General features: G+C 40.1%; 1 protein-coding gene across 2 annotated transcripts in view; it reads right to left on the reverse strand.

The window, feature by feature from the left end:
* Positions 1-563: 563 nt before the first annotated feature.
* SLC5A4 (solute carrier family 5 member 4) overlaps positions 564-26,797 on the reverse strand; it is a 51,580-nt gene continuing 25,346 nt past the window's right edge. The window contains exons 7-16 of one of the 2 annotated variants that reach the window (XM_055374318.2): positions 21,900-22,005; positions 20,150-20,230; positions 17,768-17,988; positions 15,795-15,930; positions 13,858-13,965; positions 12,084-12,234; positions 9,152-9,320; positions 7,763-7,978; positions 4,403-4,505; positions 564-2,209 (exon numbers count right to left, since the gene is read on the reverse strand). In XM_055374318.2, the coding sequence (XP_055230293.1) occupies positions 1,998-2,209; positions 4,403-4,505; positions 7,763-7,978; positions 9,152-9,320; positions 12,084-12,234; positions 13,858-13,965; positions 15,795-15,930; positions 17,768-17,988; positions 20,150-20,230; positions 21,900-22,005 (1,503 nt within the window). In that variant the 3' untranslated portion in view covers positions 564-1,997. The remainder of the gene's footprint in view (positions 2,210-4,402; positions 4,506-7,762; positions 7,979-9,151; positions 9,321-12,083; positions 12,235-13,857; positions 13,966-15,794; positions 15,931-17,767; positions 17,989-20,149; positions 20,231-21,899; positions 22,006-26,797) is intronic. The other variant, XM_031005554.3, reaches the window with a different exon arrangement.

Here is a 26,797-nt window from a genome sequence, read left to right on the forward strand (position 1 = left end):
TGTTAATATCTAAAATTGGATTGTAATAACTGTTGCAAAACTCTGTGAATATATTAAAATACACTGAATTATATGCTTTAAATAGATACATTTTATAGTATGTGAATTATATTTTAATGAAGCAGTTAAAAATCAATGATTTGATGTTTTAGTATTCAGTGACAAATGGCTTTAAGATGTAAGCAATAATTTCCAGTATATTTAAAAGATATTTACAATGGATATTTCTAGTTCACCCCCTGTCAACTATTAGAAAGCATTTTTATATTTTAAATCTTTGAAATAACTGAGTGAAGGTCGCTTCATAGGAGAAGTCACTGTGGTGTAGATGAGAAGGTTACTAGGTGAGGCAGAGTTGGAAGAGGCATTCTTTTCAAATGGAAATCTCTGGAAACTTCAGAAAGCAAGTATGAGGTAGGGAAATTTGCCTGGTGTATTAGTCTGTTCTCACACTGCTAATAAAGACATACCCAAGACTGGGTGATTTATAAAGGAAAGAGGTTTAATGGCCCCACAGTTCTGCATGGCTGAGGGGGCCTCAGGAAACTTACAAGCATGGTGGAAGGGGAAGGAAACACGTCCTTCTTCACAAGGCGGCGAGAGAAAGAAGTGCAAAGCGAAGTAGGGGGAAGCCCCTTATAAAACCATCAGAAACCATCAGATCTCATGAGAACTCACGATCACAACAGCAGCAGCATGGGGATGACCGCCCTCACAATTCAATTACCTCCCACCAGGTCCTTCCCACAACGCGTGGAGATTATGGGAACTACAATCTATGATGAGAGTTGGGTGGGGATACAGCCAAACCATATCACCTGGTCATTTTCTTTTTAAGGCTTCACATATAAGTGAGATCCTATAGCATTTGTCTTTCTGTGTCTGGCTTATTTCACTTAGCATAATGTTCTGCAGGTTCATCCACATTGTTGCAAGTGGCAGGATTTCCTTCATTTTTATGTCTGAATCGTATTCCATTATGTATATATACAACATTCTCATCATTCATCCATCACAGCACACTTAAATTGTTTCTGTATCTTAGCTATTGTGAACAGTGCTGCAATGAAAAGTTGAACTCATAGAAGCAGAGAGTAGATGATGGTTGCCTGGGGCGAAGGGGTAGGTAACTGGGGAGGTATTAGAGTACAAACATTCATAAGATGAATATATTCTGAGGGTGCAAAGGATAGCATGGTGACTGTAGCTAATAATACTGTATTGTGTGCTTGAAATTTACTAAGAGGCTATCAGTTGTTCTCACCACACACACAGAAAAGGTAAACATGTGAGGTTAATAGATGTGTTAGCTAACTTGAGATTGTGGTTACTGTTTCAGAATGTATACATATATCAAATCATCACGTTGTACATCCTAAATATAAACCATTTTCATTTGTTTACTATACCTCAATAAAGCTGGAAAAATAGAATTTAGACCTGTGTGTCTTGTTTACACACGTAGAGGTCACTTCACAGTTTTATAAATTATCAACTCTTAGTGACACAAAGGAACAACAAAAGCAAAATATCAAGTCTGTAGTCATCTCATTAGATAAAATTACCAACTGCTCATTTTTTTTTTTTTTTTTGGCCACACAACATACTATAAAATGAAAATGGCCGGGCACAGTGGCTCACGCTTGTAATCCCAGCACTTTGGGAGGCCAAGGCAGGTGGATCACGAGGTCAGGAGATCGAGACAATCCTGCCTAACACGGTGAAACCTCGTCTCTATTAAAAATACAAAAAATTAGCCGGGCGTGGTGGCGGGCGCCTGTAGTCCCAGTTACTCGGGAGGCTGAGGCAGGAGAATGGCGTGAACCCGGGAGGTGGAGCTTGCAGTGAGCCGAGATAGCGCCACTGCACTCCGGCCTGGGAGAAAGAGCAAGACTCCCTCTCAAAAAAAAAAAAAAAAAAAAAAAATTAAAATCACTAAAATTATCCTTTGGTTCATTATTAAGAATTATTCATTATTCTAATGGCTCAGATAGAGTTCAGGCATAGTAGCCGTGAATAAAGACCACCACAGCCAGGAGGAGGATGGCATTGATGTTCACTATTGTCCTCCACAAGGGCCTCTCAGATGTGTCTGTGAGCTTCTTGCTCAAGGCTTCCTCCTCCTCCTTGGTTAGCTTGGGTCCCTTCTGCAAACCGCAGAACAAGTCATAAGCTTTCTTGAGGCATCCACGTGATTTCTCAGGATAATCTGGAACAAAGATAAGCAAATGATTGCAGAAGATCTAGATCACAAAGGAACTAGAAATCCTTGTCAGTGTAGTACCTATGACTGTAAAAAATGATTACAATCAGCTGGGAGTGTTAGGAAGAATCCCTGAGAAAATGTAGATAAATTTAATCACATAAAAACAGGCAACTTTTGCATGGCACGAAGTTCAATAAACAAAGTAAAAACAAATGACAAAATGGGGGAAACGTTCGCATATTCTATTACAAAGGGTTTAATATCTTTAATATATAATGGGTTTCTAAAAATAGGTAAGAAAAGGCTATCAACAGCCCCATGTCAGCATATTAGAGAGATGAATAAACAGTTGAAAGAAAAAAGACACATGGTTCTCAAGCTCACTCAAAAAAGAGAAATGTAAACTAAACCTATACCACTTTCTCATCTATCAGTGGGAAAAATACAGCAGTTTCACAACACACTGTGTTAGTGAGTTTGCGTGGAAACAGGCACTCTTCTATATTGTTGCTAGGGAAGCAAGTCCCCTATGGAGGGGAATTAGTAGCGTATTGCAAAATCATATAGGCATGAACCCTTTGACCCAACAACCGAACTCCACAAAATCTATCCCCAGCTTACACTGGCAAAAATACAGAAAGACTCATGTATATGGCTATCTGTTGCAGCACTGGAAAACTTAATACTTCTAAACTCAAATGTTTATAAAAATCACAATTAACGTAAGATCATATTTAAAAAGAAATGATAATGAAAATTATACAAATTAAAAGCTGTGAGATTTAAAACAGTATTACTTTGAGGGAAATGTATATGGTCTTATTTATATAGAAAAGAAAAATCAAAGAAAAATCAAAAGAAAAGTCAAATTTCCAGATTTACCGGAAATGAATGAGTTAATATCCAACTTAGCAAAAAAAAAAAAAAAAAAAAAAAGAATAAACCTAAATAATGTAAACGGAAGAGAATACAAATAAAAACAGAAAGGATGAAATAGAAAAGAAGGAAAATAATAGAAATGACAAAGCCAGAAGTTAGTTCTTTGAGAAAAGTAAACTAGACAAATCTTTAGTAAGATTAAGAAAAAAGATAAATCACAAAATATACTAGAGATTGAAAGGGTAACACAACTATAGAGGCAGCATAGATGGATAAGTAGACACTATGAATAACTTTATGCCAATATATTTAAAATGTGCACTAAATGGGCACAATCCTAGAAACGTATAATTTTCCAAAAACAATTAATGAAAAAATGGAAACTCTAAATAGTTCTATAGCCATTATATAAATTTGATCAGTAATTAAGATGTGCAACACACACACACACACACAGCCCTTATGGTATTATTGGCAAAATACCAAAATTCAATGGCAACATTATTTCAGTCTTATTGAAATATTTTCATAAAATGGAAAAATGGGCTAATTTCTGATTCATGCTATGATAACTCTATGATCTTAATACCAAAACCAAAGACTTAGTACAAAACCAGAAAATAATAGGCCAGTCATACTCAGGAATGCTGATATAAAAAATCAAAAGGAACAGAAAGCACTGACTCTTCACTTTGAAGAAACCAAACCAAAACAGACAATTATTGTCCAGTTTAAGACAACATATTGTGAAGTGCTAAACCTTATCTGAGGTTTAAAAAACATTAGGTAAACAAAGAGCCAGGGGGATGACTGATGGAGAAATTTTCATGAAGGAAGTGAGATTAGAACTTAGTTTTAAAGAATAAGCATTTTTTTCCCCTTGGACAGGAGGTAGAAATATTCTAGGGAGTTTGGCGCATGTGGAAAAGTGAGAAAACCTGTCTGCCTGGAGTAGAGGGTATGTTAGAGAAAATACTGAGAAATAAAGTTGGAGAGAAGGTGGGGCTGGATGCTTATTTGCAGACAATCAAGATTGAACCCTTACTATGTAACTAGGAACAGGCGAGTCTGTAACTGATTGTCATCTCAGTAACTATGGATGGATGATGGGTGGACAAACCAACCAATGGAAAGGCAGATGAATAGATGGATTTAATATGTTGTCTTGGTTTTTGGAAAGGTAAAAATTTAAAGTTTCAGTTTGTCATAAATCTAACAGCCTTTTCGGAAGCTGGATTTAATGACATTAAAAGAAAACCATAAACAAGCCTGTGCACAGAGTTCCTACATGAAAACCAAATGTAAACCAAATATTACCTTCTTCAACGCCATCATCTGTTTCTTCCTGACTTTTCTCTTCTGCATCTATATCAATTCGCTCCTCTGTACTGTTCCGAAGAACCCAGCACAGGCGGTACAGCTGAACAGGGACCATACAAAAGTGCATTAGTAATAGGCAAATGTTTGCAATAATATAATGGAATGGTACCTTTGTTTATCGTCTGGTTTTTTAAAAAAAATCAAACCATACAGGAGAATATAGATCACAAAGAAAAGGCCTCCTACCACACTCACTCACCAAAACACACTAATCATTTCAAATTTTTTTCTGTTTTTAATTCTTTCTGGTTGCTATTTAGAACTTCAAATGATATACTTAAAAATACCTACTCCTGGATTTGTAATTTCAGCAAAGTTGAAGATTTAGCTAACCTACACTATACCCCAGCTTCACTCATTGTCCTTAACATCCAACAGTTATTAGCCACATCATGATTTCCTTCAGTTTATCTAGTGGTTGCTTTTATAACTTTCAAACTATCTTCTTAAATTCTATTTCTGGATCCATCACATTTGGCTGGTATCTATGTACAATTGAATTCCAGTTGCAATTAGTACCCTTACACACTCCTTTTCCTAAACCGTCTCCAAACTTCTGTCAGCTATACCATTATTTTAAACTATTATGCTTTATATAATTATTATTTTCTGTAAATATATTAAGATTTCCATGGTTAGTCTGTATGTTGATTTAAGCATTTGAAAATAAACAGAATTGATGCTGTATGTACTGATTGGACACAAGTAAATATCAGCCCTGGGTCATTCTAAGGAAATTGCTCCAAGTATCAATGTTTTTTTTGTTTGTTTGTTTTGTTTTCAATAAGAAGGAGTTTCTATCTTGTTGCCCAGCTGGAGTGCAATGGTGCAATCTTGGCTCACTGCAACCTCCGCCTCCTGGGCTCAAGCAATTCTCCTGCCTCAGCCTCACGAGTAGCTGGGATTACTAAAGGTGACTGCCACCACGCCCAGCTAATCTTTGTATTTTTAGTAGAGACAGGGTTTCACTATGTTTTTGGCCAGGCTGGTTTCAAACTCCTGACCTCAGATGATCCACCCACCTTGGCCTCCCAAAGTGCTGGGATGACAGGCGTGAGCCACTGCACCCAGCCTATCAATGGATTTTAAACCTTTATAATCTATCATATTCTAAGTTATACCTCATTTTAATTTGGCTCATGACTTTCCTGTACAAATTTACTAGAATTTGTAATTGGTTTTATTTGTTCTTGACGTAACATATGCCTTTACCTTCTCACTAAGATACCTAATCATATCTTCATAAGCTCTTATTCACAGGATTTCTTGTATTAGATCCACTTTCTTTGTTAAAAACTCTCTTCTTGGGAGTCCTTCAATTTCTGTTTAATTACACATAGCGTAATTTCTAGTTTTGCTGAAAGACTATCATCCTGGGACATCTCATTTCTGCACTGTTAGGCTAGATGCACAACAGTTTTCATGACTTTCTCTGAAATAACCGTGATATTTATCAGTCTATTTTGAAAGTTAAACCTTGCAGCATATTAATGAAACATTAACATAGATCAGAAAAATGGTCTCACTGGTCCTTCAGACAATATTTTTTCCTAAAAATTAGTAATAAAATTGGTTACTTCTATTGGTAAATAAGAATTTAACATATATATATTTAAAAACTATGATATGTTTTCTAGTGTTCTTTCATCTAACTCAATATTCAGCGTAAATATTTAGTTAGGAATTTCAGTGACATGTCCTTCGTAAAACATTTTGAGCTGTGCCGTATTTCAGGTTTCCCATCCACACATAATCAATCTACTGGCCACTTCTCAGGAAAATATATAAAGAAGCATTGCTTCAAAAATTGTGAGTGATAAATTCAAAATACATAAAAGCTACACATGTTTAGTTATAAATTCAAACAATTCAAACAGTATTAGTATATAAGCAGTATTTATATTTTAAAAATAATTAATTAATATTTGCTGGGCCCCTAGAGTGTCTCCCCACTCCCTGAGATGCCTCTTGTTGAAAATCTTAGGTGGGTATGCTCTAAATTTTTTTTTGTATGCTTAGACAAACATCTATATGCCTACATGTGTTTTATTTCAGAAAGCGCTATTATACATTATTATATTATTCTGCACATATTTTTCCACTTAACCATATTATGAACATTTTTTTCCAAAGTGAATAATAGAGCTCCCTCATGTTTCTAAACAGCTGCATAATGTTCAGTGCACTGTGTTTGTGTGCTCATTCCTTTCATGATGAAATCTGGATTTTCTCCCAGCTATTTCCTATTTGAAAACTTGCAGAGAAAATCCTTATACACATATTTTTCCTACTTGAACAAGTATTTATACACAGTAAGTTCCTAAAACTGGGATTGTTGCTTCATAAGTATTCGTAAGTATTTATCCATAAATACTACCCAATTGCTTTACCATAAATTATAAAATCTACGCACTCTCCAACAGTTTTGGACTGTGGGAATTTTCCCACAACACTAATATCAACCACTAACATTAAATATTATTCATATTAAACATTTTTGCCAAATTGAAAGGCAAAAATGCATCTCATTATTCTGTTCTTTCTTTGCCTGCCCCCTGGTACCATGTACTTTCCCCCCATCTCTGTGCCAGTCAGTGTTCATGCTGTATATATGAAATCCTATTGACCCAAACAGGCACAGCCCAGATGACAGCTCTGCTGTGAAGTCTTTCCCAGTGTCTTTGGAAACACCAATTATTCTCTTCCTGGTGTCCTATGACAATGCTGTAGATTGACTTCCCAACTACACTGTGAAGTTTACAAAATATAATGTCCATTTTCTAATCCCTTACTTTTTAATTCACTGGTGCTTTGCACATACTAGGTGCAAATTGTTCTTTATTTCAGTGACTGAATGATAATCTCTTAGGGTTCTTCTAGCTCTAGAGGTACAATGAATACATTTCCTGGAACTCATACATTCACACAATAAAAGGCAAAGAACTCTTTTTTTTTTTTTTTTTTTTTTTGAGACAGTGTCTCGCTCTGTCACCCAGGTTGGAGTGCAGTGGCCCGATCTTGGCTCACTGCAAGCTCTGCCTCCCAGGTTCACGCTATTCTCCTGCCTCAGCCTCCCAAGCAGCTGGGATTACAGGTGCCCACCACCACACCCAGCTAATTTTTTGTATTTTTAGTAGAGACAAGGTTTCACCGTGTTAACCAGGATGGTCTCGATCTCCTGACCTCGTGATCCGCCCGCCTTGGCCTCCCAAAGTGTTGGGATTACAGGTGTGAGCCACTGCGCCCGGCCAAGAACTCTTATTTAAAATTAGCATGTATTCATTACTCATCACTCACATGTACATCAGGAATGGGTTTTGTTAAGAGGGAAATTCCCAGGGTGACCAGCATGGACCCAAAAAAGAGAACGATGGAAAAGTACAGATAGTGCACTCCACAGATAATCTTGGGACAGTTACTGGGAGCCAAGCAACTCCCTGTTCCATAAGCAAACTCTGTTATCATACGAATGAGGCCCATCGCAAGTCCAACCATTAGACCCCAGAATGCTCCCTGCAAAAGAAGCAAGAAGAAAATCAGAATGTTTAGAAAATATGAGAAGCTTATTCAAGTAAGTCATCATTATAATCCTGCCTGCTTTCTCAGTTAAGGACCAACAAATGGCTAACCTTGGGCACAAGGTTACCGACATAGAGAAAATTGCAAATACATGTGCTTCTTAGTTGGATGCTGCTTTCCATGATCCTGAACTGTACATACCACCGCACCATCGTTGATTCTCCAATACCAGGACACTACTGTCTACACTGACCCAAGCTGAAGTTTTCCTTGACTTTTGTTTCATAGTTAGATCAAAACACTTGTGATTTATTTAATAAAATAAGCAGAAGTACCAATTATGTTACACAATTTCCAGAGCTGATATTAGGTGGTTTTGAGAGTTCTATGAAGCTCTTGATAATTTATTTCTGTGAGGAGTTGATGGGGGTGGAAACATGTGTCTGTTCCTCTGCTCAAGATGTTATGTTTTAGAAAAACAGTATTGCATGGAGATTAATGGTATGAGCTTTGGATGGAAGAAGATCTAAGCCTGAATACCAAGATCCCACTTACTAATATTAAGTAACATGTGGAAAGCACATAGATACTAACCCCTCTGCACCTGTTCCTCATCTGAAAATCATAATAGTAAGGCTAGTACTAAGGAACAATTGAAAGATTAAGGGTACATGATCCACAATAATCAATTAATTACATATATCACCATAGTAATGAACACAATTTGAATTCTTACTAGTGTGGTAGGTTTTCTTCTAAGAATTTCACATATTTTATCTCACTTAATCCTCACAACAATCCCGTAGGATAGGTGCTGTCATTATCTTCATTTTACAGAGACTCAAGTAATTTGCTTAGGATCACAATACGATTAGGTGGTATAGCCATGATTGGGCCCTGGCAGTCTGCCTCCCAAACATGTTCCTCAACTCTGCACCATGTATGTACGTAATATTTTGTAAGAAACATATAAAGACTGTACTATGACTGTGCGCTATATTTTTATACGTTAGCAAGGATCAGGAATTGTGGCTGACCTCAACTAAAATTAAGATGGGCCATGATTTGCATAAATAGGGTAGAAAGAGTGTATTTTGATACCCCAGTGAAATAAACGATTTTTTTCTCGCTCCAGCAGGGAAATTTTTTTTTCCAGTTTCCACTCACCTGTTCATTGACTCTTTTACAGAAGATGGCAAGCACAAAGACAGCTGCAATTGGAGGCCCAAGGTAGCTAGAAATTGATTCTGTGTAATGGATTAGTTGTCCATTTTGAGACACTTGTACCAATGGGACCCACACAATGCTCACAACAGTTAATAGAAGAACAAATATCCTGAGAAGAAAACAACATAATTTAAACATTAAACAAAAGCACTATAGTTACGTCCACTGTGCTTTAGTTCTAGCGTTCATTCTTGTTACCACTCATTGATTTTCCAAACAAAATCAAGCTCCTCGATCATACATAAACCCATGCTGTGCTTAATGGTGATCTTTTAGTAAAATGCCAATAAAGCAATTGCTTGTCTATAATTAATCATAATAGCTTCATCTATGAGATTAAATATCTATTCATAAAAATAGTTAAAATATCAGTGATTAATAACTCTAATACACTACACATAGTATATCAATTGGAAATAAATACCACACTATTTCTATTAACCAGCAATTATTTATATGATAAAGAAAGCAGACTTCCATTTTTTGTTCTTTTGCTAGCTTGCAGGGAACAAAGTTGGTTTGCATAGGTTAGAATGGAAACAGCCTCTATCTCAGAATGCTGAGTAAATCAGCAAGAAATGCTAACTTGTGTATTTTACTACTTGAGTACTTCAGCAGGTAAAAAGCGTGTTAAAGGCTCCTGTTTGTCCAGGGAGCATGACTTCTTCACCTTTCTAAACTGCAGCATTGTCTGTGCTTGTTCTGTGAGTAAATGAACCAACGCAATTTACTGGAGTGTGCATAAAAGGCCATTCATCTCTCTCTGCTCACAAGAAACAGAGAAGCAGTTGTGGGGTGGAGGAAGGAACAAGCATTTGGGCAGGAGACTGAAGCACAAATGTCTCATTTAAGTGTTACAAAATCACTGCATCCTTGCAACAACTAAATGTGATAAACTATGGGAAGTCTTAGCATAATGCCTAAACCACAGTAAGGATTCAATAAATTACACTTACTGTTGGTATTTTTTTTAATCACCATTGGAAGGCAAATCATGTGCTTTCCCAACTCATTCAGTTCCAGTTTCCTATCACATGTAGAATAAAATCCTGTCTTGTTATGACTTCAATGGCCCTGGATGACCTCACCTCCAGGCACCTTTCTGACCTTGCTCTTCACTCTCCTACTGGCTTCTCATGGATGAACCTCACTCCTGCTTGTTCTCAAACATACCACATATGTGACTGTGGGAGGAAAGCAACCCTCATTTTTCCTTCCCCCAGAGCACCATGGGGCTCACTCCCACACTTCCTGCATTGCAGGCTCTGCTCAGATGCCACCTCCTCAGAGAGGACTCCCTGAGCACCTGGATGAGGTTACTTCCATCCTTTCTTCCTGCTTTGTCTTTCTAGCACCTCTGGTCACCTGAGGTAGCATACCTTTATTAATTGTCTATCTTCCTGACAAAGGCATACATTCCACAAGGCAAGAATTTTAAAAACATACATGTTTTTTTCCTATTTGTGTTTTGTGAGATAGTAGACATTTGATAACAGAGAGAGGGGAAAAGAAAAAGTTATTACTTTATCATTGAGACTTAAGAAGGATGTGTGTCCAAGATCATATACCTATCAGTGGGACGACTGCATCTTGGGCCTCCTGAACACCAACCAGTACCTTCTCTACTAAAGGTACACTCCTGCCCTCCTGTACTCCCTCTCCTACAGCATTTGTCCAGAGTCAAGCTCTGGGCCAAGTGAGGCCTTTGAGTTTTGCCCGAAGTGTTTAATTTACTAAAGCTATTGTTACTGTCACCAACAAAGTACAGTCTTTTAAATAGTTGGTCGGTTTCTCTTGATACCAATTTCTTTGAAAAGAGTAGACAAATTCTGATATCTTACTACAGTGGAACATCACAGAGAAAGAAATTACACTACAGCTACACATAGCAACACGGTTGAATGTTGCAAACATAACATGAGCAAAAGAAGCCATATTTCGGCAGGTGGGGATGGCTCACGCCTGGAATCCCAAGACTTTGGGAGGCTGAGGTGGGCGGATCACGAGGTCAAGAGATCGAGACCATCTGGCCAACATGGTGAAACCCCGTCTCTACTAAAAATACAAAAATTAGCTGGGCATGGTGGTGCACGCCTCTAGTCCCAGCTACTCGGGAGGCTGAGGCAGGAGAGTCACTTGAACCCGGGAGGCGGTGGTTGCAGTGAACTGGGAGCGTGCCATTGCACTCCAGCCTGGGCAAAAAGAGTGAAACTCCGTCTCAAAAAAAAAAAAATGCTATGACAATATAGGGTCTTCTCGAAAATTGTGAAGGTGAAAAAGGACGTTCTGGTATGGATTTTTTTCCTCTTGTTTCCCTCCATCTCACTTCCACTATCTTCAAGGCCCCCAGGCTGCTCAGGGTCCCCTGGGTTGACTTAACTCTCCAAGGATCCTCTTGGAATTAGTCCCTTCCCTGCTCCTTTGTAACATAGCCCAATCATTAATGAATATGACTGATAAACTCCTCTGTGTTCATGTGTGGAAGACTTAATCCGTTACCTCCATGTGATATACACGGAAACTGCTAGAGACAATGCATTCACCTATCAGAGTAGGTGGGAATTTTACACCCTATTAAAATACTGGTGGAGTTTTATGAAGATGTGGATAGGGGGGTGATGTGAGGAGGGGAAGAAATAAGAGCCATTCAGAAGCATTTGAAAGACTGAAAAAGTGATTATTTCATTTAAAGGTATGGTTCAAATTTTTGTATCTGGAAAGTGATCACTTGAATTTGATGTACTCCAATGTCTCTTCCCCCTACCCGGATGCTATGATTACTTTCACCAAAAACAAAGACAAGGGAACTCTAGTTCACTTCTACGTCTGTACTTCTCCAGAGGATTCTAGGTGGGAACCAGGGTTCACTTACCGTCCAGCTATCAGGAGCTCTTTCTCCGACGCTTGCTTCCGCATCTTGGTGTAGAGGTCAATGGTGAAGAGGGTGCTGGTGCTGTTGAAGATGGAGGTCAGGGAGCTCATGAGAGAGGCCAGCATGACTGAAAGCATCAGGCCTCGCAGTCCTGGAGCCGGGAGAGGGTACAAGCACTGGTTAGTGGCTGGACACTGCCTTGCTAAACCAGAGAGGGTTGAAAGGTAAAAGTATCATCTGGAACATAGGTTAACTGATGTCCTTATCAATACACATCAGCATGTGGAGTTTCCTGCATATTTTCCTGGTCACCTGAGAATAATCCAGTATAAATAAGTCAGGCACAGAAAGACAAAACATCACATGTTCTCACTTACTTGTGCCATCTAAAAATCAAAAACAATTGAACTCATGGCTATAGAGAGCAGAAGGATGGTTACCAGAGGCTGGGAAGGGTAGTGGGGGACTAGGGGTGGCAGTGGGGATGGTTAATGGGTACAAAAAAGAGAAAGAATGAATAAGACCTACTGTTTGATAGCACAGCAGGGTAACCATAATCAGTAATAACTTAATTGTACATTTTAAAATAACTTAAAGAGTGTAATTGAATTGTTTGTAACTCAAAAAATAAATGCTTGAGGGGACGGATTAAAGCAAAAAGAATTTTAGTCCTAAACATGAACTTAGAGATCATCTACTGGAACCTAGTTTTAGAAGAGAGGAAACAACATCACACCATCTTTCTTTGGGTAGGGACTGTTGGCTTCCTGAAGACTTAAGAGAACTGGAGAGGAAGAAGTCCAGTAGGCGGTTCTGCTAAATAAGTCTTTGGAGGGGCAAAGCCAAGAGTTTTGAGCCATGATGGGAACTTCATCCTCCAGTTCCCTCTGCCCATTAGTAACGGCCCTAAGCCTCCTAGGACAGAGTGTGTGTGGATGGGAAGCATGTGGTGTCATGGTTGTGGGCCATGACATGGTTGTGGGTCAAAAGTTGAAAGATCATAAGGAAGGAAAGAGGGTCCCTTCCTCCCTCCTGTGTGTCAGGGTGGAGGAAGGTGGAAGAAATGTAGCCAACCCTTGATGGAGTAGGAGATCACCTGGTCAAGTCCTGAGCTCTGTACCCTACTCCATTTCTGTTCGCCACAGCAATGATCACCTTCTGGCATCCTAATAATTTACGTATTTCCTACGTGGTTTATTTTCTATCTCATACTACTAGATTTTGAGTTCCAAGAGGTAGGGGACTTTATGCCTATTTCACTGATGTTTTGTTAGCACCAAAGCAGTGCCTGGCACTTAGTAGGCACTCAATAAATAGTTGCAGATTAAATAGATTGAGATCTATTATTTGGTTATCACTAGCCCCAAAAATGCCCCCCAAAAAGCATAATAAATAGTTTATTCTATTTGGTTTATTTGGTTATCACTAGTCCCCAAAAAGCAGAAAAAATGGTTTACCTCTAGGTCTTGTGTTTATAAGTTTATGACTATGCAACTCTTTTATCGACAAATGGATCATTTAATTTGTTCTTGGCTGCCTCAGAAAACAGTCTTGAATCTGAAGGAGTAAGAATTCTTCTAACAGTAATTGTACCTGGTTCATCTCTGAAATTTTCAGGCCTAGCACAGAGCTGGTAATCTGTGGAAGGTGCTCAAGAAATGTCTGATGAGTTGGATTGAATTAATGGAAGGTGCAAGAATTGCACCATAACCCTTCCTCGAGGCCCGTCTGTAGACAGGCCTCTGGGGCTGTCCCAGCAGGGACATTTTCCTACCTTGGGGCATCAGTTCCAGCACCATCGTTGGGTATGCGTAGTTAGTGCAGCCAACATCAACGCCGCAGTGTTTCACGCATTCAGAAGGTACCACACATGCTACCATATCTGGGGAAGAATTCAGAAGTGAGTCCAATGAGGCCCAAATAGGCAAAACCAACAACCATTCAACAAAGAGAAAAGTTGAAAGATCATAAGGAAGGAAAGACATTTGCCTGGAAACTGGAGATTCAATTTTGAACTCCATACCATAGATCGGGCCCCTCTATGCCCAAAACACAACCCCAAGTATCTTATCCCCATAGCCCCTTGCACTGACCCATGGGACAGGGGCTCCCTTGGGACGTGGCCTAGCAAGAGCATTTGAGCAAAGAGAGGGAGTGGACCCCATCCTCTGGGAAAACAGCAAAAGAAGAAATTCTTCCAGGAACACAGAACTCCGGAGACTGACAACAGCAACAGGAAGTTAGGTCCTGTGTGCAGTCACATTTAGCCTAGTATCTTTCACCTGCATCTAAGAAGAGGTGTCGCTTGTGATGGTCAGTTGGGTGACTGTCCCATGTGTGATGATGCCTCACCTCTGTGGCAGCTGCACAATACCTTGTAGGTTTTTTGTTTTTGCTTAAACAACATTATGACAACAGACAGGGAGAATTGATAAAGAATCACGCAGAAAAATAACACCTCAGCACATTAGCTTCTTTTCATTCCTTCCTAATCCTTTTCTATAGAGAAATGTCTTTTTTGTAAAACTATGGTAGTTGTTGAGACATTATGTTGCAAGTTTCTTTTTACATTTAATATCATAACCTCAGTATTTTCCCAAGTTTTGAGATAGTCTTCAGTCTCCTGTTTTCATTTTTCCATAAAGGAGGTGCACAGTAATTTCTCTGGCCATTCCCCACTAGTTAGATACCTACACTTTTTTTTTTTTAAGAGACGGGGTGTCTCTGTCACCCAAGCTGTAGTGCAATGGTGCAATCATAGTTCACTGTAGCCTTGAACTCCTGGGTTCAAGCAATCCTCCCACCTCAGCCTCCCAAGCAGCTGGGACTACAGAACACATCACCATGCCTAGCTACTTTATCTTATTGTTTTAGAGATGGGATCTTGCTGTATTGCTCAGGCTGGTCTCAAAGTCCTGGGCCTCAAGCGATTCTCCTGCCTCAGCCTCCCAAGTGGGTGAGATTACAGGTGTGAGCATTCTTTACCCTTATAAACAACATTACAAAGCTGCAGTAAGAAGTGATGTTGGTCCCTTGATGTTCACTTAACAAGATTTCAGTGAAATCAACTGATGCCCAGTTGAGAAAACATGAAGTGGATTCAGTGTTGTCTGATGGATTACCCCAATAAAAATGAGTCCTCGATTAGCCAAGAAAGATTTGGTTATATTTCCTTCACTTTTTGTAATAAAGAAAGGAAGTTGAATTTTTTTAAGGAAGATTTTTAACACTAGCAGTTACTCTTAGCTGACTCAGAAATTTACATATCCTCAAACAACCTGATTCCAAAGCAGTGAAAATTGATTCAGTTCTCCAATTTTCTCAGAGGGACCAAGACCTTCTCAGTCAGAGATGTCACCAAACTCAGACAGTACGGCTCACTCAACTCAAATTAACCCAATTCTACCTCATCCTGCAGTGTCCTTTTGCCATATTCTCTGGACTTCCTTAAATCTAAGCAACTCATGAAGACGGAACTCACAGACTCAAATGTCTACGAGACAGGCAGATGGTATGAAGAGGATAAAGGAACAGAGCGTCCAATATGCCAAATTTTCCTGCCTTTGACCGCTGTGCAGGCTGCTCCCTCCACCTGGAAGTCTGCTTTTACTTCCTTCCAGAATGGATTTTCTCAAGGTTTTATGACATTTTAAAAACACTTATCAGAATACAAGCATAAAAAAAAAGAGAACATACGGATTCAGGGCTTACCTGTGTACAGGATGCGGCTGATCATCCCCGGCATCACCATGAGGAACATGGGCAGCAGCTTCAGGTAAGCACACATAATGCAAGCGGCCTTCACGTGAGACATGTCCTTGCCACACAGGCAGCGCTGCACAATGACCTGCCGGGAGAACGTGACACACTCATGAAACAAGCCAGGGGATGATTTCAAAGGCAGTCAGCGTCCCTTTCCAGAGTTTAATGTTGCAATAAGAAATAATGTGGACCAGTATACCAAAGAGCTACCTGCACTCCTGTGTTCATTGCAGCACTATTCACGATAGCCAGCATGTGGAATCAGCCTGAGTGTCCATCAGCAGATGAATGGATAAAGAAAATATGCATAATACACAATGCAAAACCATTCAGCCATACACAACAACGAAGCCCTGTCATTTGCAGCAACATGGATGGAACCGGAGGTCATTACGTTAAGTGAAATAAGCCAGGCACAGAAAGACAAATGTCACACATTCTCACTCATTCTCACTTCCCGAGGCCTAGCTTAGGAAGATACTGAAGGCTTTGATTTGCCCTGAAAGATGGAATAAACTAAGAAAGAAGACAATAGGCGATACTGGAAAAAGGAGAAATAACCGGAGTAGGGCAAAAATGAATTCCCAAAGATGATAGCGAAGGGGTCATTGGATAAGGTTGGGCACCAGAGGGAGTGCTGCCAGACTGTGAGAGGGCAAAGACTCCAGGAGAACCTTTCATTCAATGAGTAATAATTAGCAAGAAAATTCAAAATGAAAAATTAAGAATTGGCCAGGTGTGGTGGCTCACACCTGTAATTGCAGCACTTTGGGAGGCCGAGACAGAAGGATTGCTGGAGTCCAGGAGTTTGAGACCAGCCTAGGCAACATAGTGAGACCCTGTCTCTATTTAAAAAATAATGTTTTTAAAAAAGAAAGAAAACAAGAATTAAAATTATTAATTCCAGGAACAACAAAAAAAAAAAGCTAAGGAAAAGTCAGGCAGTATACATCACATGGTTCAGCTGTGAATTACATTCGGGTAGTCACAAAAATGGTGGTACTGAATGCTGATCTCTCCAAAATTGTGATTGACAGCTATTGGGAGGATGGGGGAACAGGTGTGCTTGCATGGGGCTGAGAAGGGAAAGTTGAAAGACAGCTAAACTCTCATCCTTCATCATAGGGAAGCCAACAATAAAATCCTAAAACCAAGAGAGAGCAACACAAGCATTTATCTGAATCACTTGGGGATCAAGTTAATGAGCAGATTCCAATTCAAAGGGTCTAGATAGGGTTATAGGGTCTGAGGGCATTTATTCCTAGTGAGCTCCAAGGTGATGTCCATGTTGATGGCTCACAGACTGCACACTGAGCACAAGGATTTAGGGAACAGAAATAAATGCCAAAACACTTACTTAAAAGAGCTGAAAGCATTTGCCTCTGAAGGACAAGAAATAGGGTGGAAAGCAGGGCACCATGCAGCTATTTTTAAATAGCAAGGTTTGTAGAAGTGTTTGACTCTTTAAGCTGGGTGTGGTGGCTCACCCCTGTAATCCCAGCACTTTGAGAGGCCGAGGCGGGCAGATCACCTAAGGTCAGGTGTTCGAGAGCAGCCTGGCCAACATGGTAAAACCCCATCTCTACTGAAAATACAAAAATTAGCTGGGCGTGGTGGTGCACATCTGTAATCCCAGCTACATGGGAGGCTGAGGCAGGAGAATCACCTGAACCCGGGAGGTGAAGGTTGCAGTGAGCTGAGATCATGCCACTGCACTCCAGCCTGGGTGACACAGTGAGCGAGACTCCATCTCAAAAAAACACAAAAAACAAAAACAAAGAAGGGTTTGACTCTTTAAACGATGTGTGTGCAAAATGGAAACTAAATGTTTTTCTATGAGACAAGAAAGAACAACAAACACATGTACACATACAGACACACAGGCAGACAGACAGACAGACACACATATACATATACTTCACCTGATTTGTGCACCAGTACCACAAAGCTGTAATGGGCATTCCAAATATAATTCCTGGCCATGGAATGTCCCCAGTCACAGGATCTCGGAAGATGTGGAAGGAGTCCGCCCGAGGTGTGTAGCAACTGGCACTGATTGTCAAGTTGTCCCCCTCGACTACAGATGGGGTGGCATTCATGTACTTCTCGGTAAAGCTCTCATAACCTCCAACTTCGTTAAATGCTAAAAAGGCATCAGAGTAAAATGAGATGTCTTACTGAAATCTAAGACGTCCAATGTTTATGACGACTACTTTTTGGTGGAGGTAAACAAGCACCTCCCATCAGCCCAGTCCAATCCTCAGTGACCCTCTCCCAGGTCCATGTCTTTCAGGTACCTCCACTGGCATTGGCCATGCTACCAGATTTACTTTCACAAAGTACACAAAGCAAATAACTGACTTGTCTTCCTATATTGCTCTTTGAAATTTTAAGTTAGTGTTTCTTTTAAGGTAAAAATGAAGCTGTTATCCAACAGGCTGACACTGATGTCTCATAGGCTGACACTGATGTCTCATAACCATTTAGAGCATAAGCAAACTGGAAGGTGAGCTAACAAAGTGAGCCTCATGAAATTATCCATCAGAAAGCCCCAGCTCCTCTGAAAAAGATCAGGAAGCAAAGGCCTCTCTTCTTGACCCAGAGCTTGGCTCTTTTGATCTTGCTTGCAATCTGGTTTTCTGGTGCAACACTATATTTTGCCTGTTACAATAAAAAATTGGAAAGATAAGAAGCAGAAATTGGGAGTGGCAGGTTAGACGTGACAAGAGAAAATACTGAGACTCAGCCTGTTCGGGTCTGGAAAGGCTAGTCAGGTGCAGAAGAGAATTGTGATTGCCCTTAGAAAGCTGAGTCCAGGCATCTGGGGTCCCTTAGTATAGCTTTAAATGATGAAAAATTCATCAGGGTATTATACAATTGTAGGGCTGAGTTAACATTAATTTACTTCATTATTTAGCTGAAGGACTACTATGCGCCAAACACTGTGCTAGGGTCATGTGCAAGGCAGGAACTTAGCCCACTGGAGGATACAGACAATACAAGGAAGTTGCTTTGATTAGATAAATATGGTTTGCAACAAAAATACATAGGAGACCTAAGAGATGAGAGTCCCCCTCTTCATCCTAAAGATGGCAGAATTGAGGCTCTACCCTAATGCCAGAGAGTGCATCACTGAGGCCAGAAACCAAGGCACCATGAACAAGAACAGCACAGAAGTTCTGGATAACTGAATAGAAAGTACACAAAGAATTGGTGCTAACAACAGCACTGTGCAATAGAAACATTCTGCAATGATAGAAATGTTCTGTATCCATGCCGTCCAGTATGGCTAGTTTTCCTATGCAAAGATAAATACCATAATAAGAGAAAACAAATATTGGCAAGCAGTAAATCAGATCAATATTGCTTGACGGCAATGAACTGAATGATACTAATAAGTGAGCATTATTAAGAAAACTCCAACCTGTATTTGTGTATTATCACAATGTATTGTAATAGATTTCCATCCAAAATAGTCATAATGAGGTTATGGATGTTTTGGATGAAAATCCACTACAATACATTGTTAGAATACACAAACACAGGTTGTGTAGTCTATGTTTGTGTATCATTCAGTTGAACTGACTAATATTCAGTTCTCAAATTTTTTCCTACTATTTAATCCTTCATTTCATAAAAATTCTATGTAAATGAAAGGTTTCTAGACAATACTTCTGTAAAATTATCAGCCCAGTGCTACTGATTTTGTCTGTCCTTAACACAAAGAAATTAAGGTTAAATGAGATAACTTATCTAAGCAGTAATTTTTTTTTTTTTTTTTTTTTTGAGATGGAGTCTTGCTCTGTCGCCCAGGCTGAAGTGCAGTGGCGCCATCTCGGCTCGCTGCAACCTCTGATTTCCGGGTTCACACCATTCTGCCTCAACTTCTCGAGTAGCTGGGACTACAGGCGCGCGCCACCACGCCCGGCTTATTTTTTATATTTTTAGTAGAGACGGGGTTTCACCGTGTTAGCCAGGATGGCCTCGATCTCCTGACCTTGTGATCCACCCGCCTTGGCCTCCCAAAGTGCTGGGATTACAGGCCTAAGCCACCGCGCCCGGCCTCTAAGCAGTAATTTTTAAAAGAAAGTGATGTTCTCTTCCCCACCATCCATTTCCTCATGCTGAGATAATAAAGCAAGAAAGAAGTCAGGCAGATATTTCAGTGATGGGGATTATGTAAATGACTGGAAAGTGTGACCAGATGGAACTGGAAGGCATCCCAATAAAGAGCAGACAGACCGAACAGAAACAAGTCCCGTGATTTCCAGGCCCTGGGCACTGCACGCAGGGTCATCACTTACCAAACCCCATGAGAATAAAAGAGCCAATCAGCATGATGATGGTCTGGAGGGTGTCTGTGTAAATCACCGAGGCCAAGCCCCCTAGTGAGAGAAAGAAAAGAACCAGGGCATTTTATCCATGTGTCCTCATGTATTTACCTTCACCACTGGGTTCTCCTCCACCCACAACCCTGGAAATGACCCAGTAGAAGACATCAAAAGCTCCTGGGTGAGCCACAAGCTTGTCCTGGCATCATGATCTCCTCAGCACTGGCTTTCCTACTTCCCTTGCCTTGCCCTGATTCAAAGTTTCTGTGAATTACAGTGAAGTTTCATCTTTGTGTGAGTTTTTGAATATTAAATAGGGGAAAAGGCAGCACTTTAATACCATGAAAGTTTCTCTTAACAGTCCCTCAATTTACGCCCATTCAGCACAGTGCACCTGCTCTAAAATATCTAGTGAAACCTCTTTTGCTCTAGTGCTGGAACGTATTATTGTTTCATTAATTCAGTACCAGATATAGTTACTGTGTTTTGTGTTTTGCTGTAGTGTTGAAGAACAACAACAACAAAAACCCAAACCCAACTTCTTTTTCAGTTCTAGACTAACTAGGCTCTCAGTCTAGTCAGTCACCAGCACCTGCAACAAGATATTCCCTTTATGAGAGTGTCATGAGAAAATAAGTGTCATAAGTGTCATGAATCCTGAACACAGGAGACTCAAGCCCTTATTGCTCCCTTATTCTGAAACACATGCTCTGTGAAAGTTGTCTGTACCAAAATAGAGACACTTATGCCAAACCCTAACAAAATGGGGCTGGGAGACCATGCAGGTAGGGCCCTCATACACCTATGCCGGTAACAGGAACTGTTGGAAGACATTATCATGAAGACTGTCTCCTAGCAACAGCCAGTACCACCAATGAACAAACACCAGCACCTGCAACAAGCAGGTGAAACAATCATCTTTGTTTCAAAACAGCTTATGTGGACTCTCCCTCTCTGTCTTTAAAAGCCTCCCCTTGCCCCAACCCCCTTGGAAGTCCTGTGGTCTGCCATAGCACATGTATCCTGGTTTGCAATCCCTCACTATTCCCGAAGAAACTCCTCATTTTGGAGAGTTGGTCTCTGTCGCTTATTGTAGGTTGACAGCTCAAATGCACCAAAATGGCCCCAAAACTGTTTTGACTGTTCTAGCTGGTATTTTTCCTTACGTCTTCCAACTCAGCTGGTATACTTTAATTTTTATGTTAGTATGCATGAGAAGCATATCAACATGCCTGGTTCATGAGAGCCTGCTTGGACTATTGTCTCACATCGTCTCCCGCCAGCAACCCACTGCTCCAGTTCTCCTCTCCCAACTGCACCATTCATGGCCATGGCCATGCCCTGGCATCCTGTGTTCATTTGAACCTCGCCTTTCATTTGCTAGTCTCCTATCTGAGCTGCTACTTCCTCCCAACCGTCTGTGTGGATGATATGCTGAATTCGAAGTGCCAATCTGGGTACCAAACATAGCTGAACCAAATGACCTGTTTCCTACCCCATCCCCCACATAATTCCCTTCCATCAAGATGTTCACATCTAATATGGAGGATTCTGTGTTGTATGCTCTAGTTGTGTCTCTGGTGCTGTGCTTGACTCTCATAGTGGAAATGAAATGGTGCCTTTACCTCGGCAGTGACAAGGTTAACACTGAGAATGCTAATTGCAGGTTGGGGTGGGATCAGCAAAAGACAGCCTGAATGAGCAAAATATGCAACATACTCACCAGTGATGGTGTAAACAGCAGTCATAGCCAAGAGGATGAAGATTGCCAGGTAAAGGTCCAATCCCAAGGCCAGCTTGATGAATATGGCTCCAGCAAATATGTCTGCCTAAAAAGGGAAGAGTCAGGATGAGAAAGAAACATGCATTTGAGGCCACTGGCTTCTCTGCCCCAATGTCCACTCTTCTCACCCCTTCTTTTTCTGATAGACTCCTACTTACTCTTCAAGAATCCACTGAGATGGCCCCAGAGTAATACCTTCCATAAAGCCTCAAAAAACGATTTTCACTCTCTTCACTCTCTTCTGTATTCACATAGAAGTTAGTTCATTGCTCAGTTGAGGTGCTTATTAAATGAAGTGATATGTCCTGAGAACTTTTTCTGTATCATGAGGCTTAGACAGGCTGAGTAATTGCTTATAGGAAGCCCCTTGACTGTGATGGAGTATTTAGAAATATATCTTCTCCTTGAGCCCAGGAGTTTGAGGCTGCAGTGAGTGGTAATTGGGTCACTGCACTCCAGCCTGGGAGTGCATATTATATATATATATATAAAATATATGTATAATATATAAAATATATATATTATATATATTATATTGTGTGTTTTACGTACTATAAAATTTATTAATGGCAAAACCACAATTACTTTTGCACCAACCTAATATATTGGATAGAAAGTATGTACCAAATGGCCGGGTGTGGTGGCTCACACCTGTAATCCCAGCACTTTGGGAGGCCGAGGCGGGCGGATCACGAGGTCAGGAGATTGAGACCATCCTGGCTAACACAGTGAAACCCCGTCTCTACTACAAATACAAAAAATTAGCCAGGCATGGTGGCAGCCGTCTGTAGTCCCAGCTACTCGGGAGGCTGAGGCAGGAGAATGGTGTGAACCTGGGAGGCGGAGCTTGCAGTGAGCAGAGATGGCGCCACTGCACTCCAGCCTAGGTGACAGAGCGAGACTCCATCTCAAAAAAAAAAAAAAAAAAAAGAAAGTATGTACCAAAATAGAATGCAACCAAAGAACATTGTTTCATTTATATTCCAAATAGATATGTGCTACAGTGATGGAAAATTGGTTTGAATTGGGGGGTTAGTTATGATTATTTTTGAAATTGAGGGGAAAATGTAGAATTAATTTAGGTTGTGCAGACTGTGCTGTAAAAGCATGATGTTGGCTGGAATTCAATTAATTACATGTGTCTCTGACCCTCCTAGGGCCCTTAGGTCTAACCATAAAAAAAGGAGACTATGATCAACTTAAAAATCTCTCTAAGGCAAACATATTTCAGTGGGGAGTACATTTTCTTATCTACACTGTTTGGCTCAGCATAATTAACATGAATAATTCAGGACAATTTCCTGCTAGTTATTATATATGTGTGTATATATATATATATGTGTGTGTGTATATATATATAAAACTAATAATGTATATGTTCTTAGAATTAGTATTCTTGTTTGCCAATGAGGATTTTTATAATTATCTGTTTGTTTTAATTTTCCTAAAATTATTAACAGAACTGAATCCGTTTTAAGAGACAAATTGTGTAACATTTTTTTCTCTGTTCTGGAAAAACTTAAGCTGCCAACAGATCATCTCTTACTTGAAACCTTGAAAGAATTCACCCCTATCCTTCTCCATGTCCCCAAACTACCTGTCAGGTAGGTTATTATTATCATCATTTTGCATCTGAGAAAACTGAGGCTTAGGGAATTTGTCCTAGATCACCCAGATAGAAAGTGGTAAGCTCAGGATTTAAACCTGTGTGGTGTGACTCAGAAGCTTACATGGTTAAACACTTTGTTATACTGCTATCATGGAATTTTACTTAGTGAAATATGTGGGGAACACTTAGAGAAGTATAGATAAATTATTCTAGGAAGATGGTGAATATGGCAGCATAGTTTGTGAACTTCCATGAATCTCTACATTAGACAGAGCAAGTTTATGGCAAAACCAACAAAATTAGATGACAGGGTATTTCCGTGAGGCCCAAAAGGCAAGACGGCAGGTGCAAATCAACCTCAGCCACAAGACCTGCATGGCAGCAAGATCTGGGAGGAGGCAGAGAGAAACAGCAGCTTATCTGAAGAAACTTAGGGTTAGACATCCCCACATAGCCACCAGGTGACCACTGAGAAGCACAGTGGGACAATTTCAGAACTACAGCAGAGCATAGAAAAGGTTTTGCTTTAATAACCAGTGGGCAACTGTAAGGGCTCCTTGGTAAATTCCAAAAGGGTACAGAGTAGTCTGGGTCAAACAAGCTCTCAAAACTAACAGCCAAAGCAGCCTTTCAGAACAGGGACCTACACCGAGGAGAAGCTTCTAGAAGTGGCAACAAAGTTTGGCAAAATGAGGAACACCGTGTTTGATGATACACTAGTCTTATGGTGGGGACGGAGGAGAACTGCAAATAAGTTCTGAATTCATATTTAGTTTGTTTTTTTTGTAGCAGTATGGGCGAGGCAATTCGGAAATAATTTTCTTTTTAAAAATATTTACTTATTTTTGTTTCAGCCGGGCACAGTGGCTCATGCCTGTAATCCCAGCACTTTGGGAGGCCAAAGCGGGTGGATCACTTGAGGTCATTTGTGAATTTATGCTTTTGTTATCTGTGGTTTTGAGGTCTTATCTAAAAAAATCTTTGCCCAAACCAATGTCCTGAAGCATTTCTAAACCATTTTTGATGCATTATAAGATTGAGCAAACAAATTTTATACATATATATATGTGTGTGTATGTATATGTGTGTGTGTATATATATATCTATATGTGTGTGTGTGTGTGTATATATATATATACACATATATGTTGATGACTTGGAGGGCCAGGATTCTCAGTTGTGGAAGAGGGAACATATAAATATAGAATTGCAGGAGGCAATAAAATACTCTATAGAGCTGGACTGGAATTGGAGGTATTAGTGTGAACTCATGATTTCTAAACTGTATATGTATGTGTATAGCTGCCTAGAAAGTACATGTATGTGTTTGTGTGAATATATCTATTTATGTGTGTGCATTTACATGTGTGTATGTATGCATTTATTTCCTAATTATGTCAGCTAAAATAGTCAAGAAAAAAAGTCCACCCAGGCCGGGCGTGGTGGCTCACGCCTGTAATCCCAGCACTTTGGGAGGCCGAGGCGGGCGGATCACAAGGTCAGGAGATCGAGACCATCCTGGCTAACACGGTGAAACCCCGCCTCTACTAAAAAATACAAAAAATTAGTTGGGCGTGGTGGCGGGCGCCTGTAGTCCCAGCTACTCGGGAGGCTGAGGCAGGAGAATGGCGTGAACCTGGGAGGCGAAGCTTGCAGTGAGCCGAGATGGCGCCACTGCACTCCAGCCTGGTCGACAGAGTGAGACTCCGCCTCAAAAAAAAAAAAAAAAAAGTCCACCCAATAAGCACACTTAGCACACAGATTTTTGTTTCTAATACCCTCCCCACTAAAGGAGCCAGGGCTCTCCCAGAAAAATAGGTGATTCCAGGGCTGGAGCAGGGTGGTACAAGATGAGTCTGAAACATTTTGTTAGGCCAGAATTTAAGAAATTGCCCAACAAAATGATGGGATCATGCCCCATCCTTTACACAGAATCCAGTTTGAGGAATTCTCACTGGCCAAATGTGGTGTAAGTATCAAAATAACTGGCTGGGCGCGGTGGCTCATGCCTGTAATCCCAGCACTTTGGGAGGCCAAGGCTAGAAACAGGTGTAGCAGGAGACGGTTGTATTTTTCTCTAAGATTTGAAATAAAATCTGACATTTTATCATCCCACGTGATACTGATGTTGGCCAAAAACCTGTTCTTGATTTTCTGAGCCTAGATCCCAACTCGGTTGTACAAATGCAAAGTACTTTCTGTAACTCTATTGCACATTGGGGTTTCCCAGGAATACCAACTAATATTGAGGGAAGATTTCACTTTTAAAAAAATGTTCACCATTTCAGAAAAAGAGTGTTACCTATGGAGGTGCCATGTGTGATATCTGCCTCTGCCTGCATTTATAGCTGTCTTCACTCATACTGCTTTATCCTCATCCACAGAGGGGCGAGTATTACACCACAGCATTTTGACTTCATGTGTAGTTCTACTTAATCATTTTCATATTAAAACACACTATCTTATTATGGATTCTTTGACCTTTGTTTCTATTATATAGTACTATTAAGGAATTAAATCCATGGTTTTAAAATTGTATGTAAGTAGTTGACATATTATCAATGAATTTTTTCCTAAAGAAATAGGGACTACTCCAGGTCACTCATGCTGTGGTGCAATGGCATGATCTTAGCTCATTATAACTTAGCTCCTGGGTTCAAGTGATCCTTCTGCCTCAGCCAAAGTAGCTGGGACAATAAATGTGTGCCCCCATACCTGGCTAAATAATTTTTTTTTTTTGGTAGAGATAAGGGTCTCACTATTTAGCCCAGGCAAGTCTGGAACTCCTGGCCTCCGGTGATCCTCCTGCCTCAGCCTCCCAAAGTGCTGGGATTACAGGCAGAAGTCACTGGGCTCAGCCATCAATGACATTTTTCTTTTATTGTGATGAAACATATATGACATAAAATTTACCATTTTAACCATTTAAGTATATAATTCACTGGCATTAATTACACTAACAATGACTGTAAAATATTTCTCATAATAAAGAGGAATTGCAAGGATCAGAATTTTCTTGTGCTATAAAGGACTGTATTAAAACAATAGTCAATATCTGAATAAAGACTGTAGATTAGATAATAGTTTATATCAAATCTCAATACATATGTTATTGCAGGTTGAGAACCAGTGAACAAGATGATCTTTTTCCAACCTGGGCAGAGGAGAGTTATGAAAACTGTCCTGTCCTAACGTCTCATAACGATCTGTTTAATAAGTAACTAGGAGA

Source organism: Gorilla gorilla, chromosome 23 (assembly GCF_029281585.2).
Source record: "Gorilla gorilla gorilla isolate KB3781 chromosome 23, NHGRI_mGorGor1-v2.1_pri, whole genome shotgun sequence".
Lineage (NCBI taxonomy): Eukaryota > Metazoa > Chordata > Mammalia > Primates > Hominidae > Gorilla > Gorilla gorilla.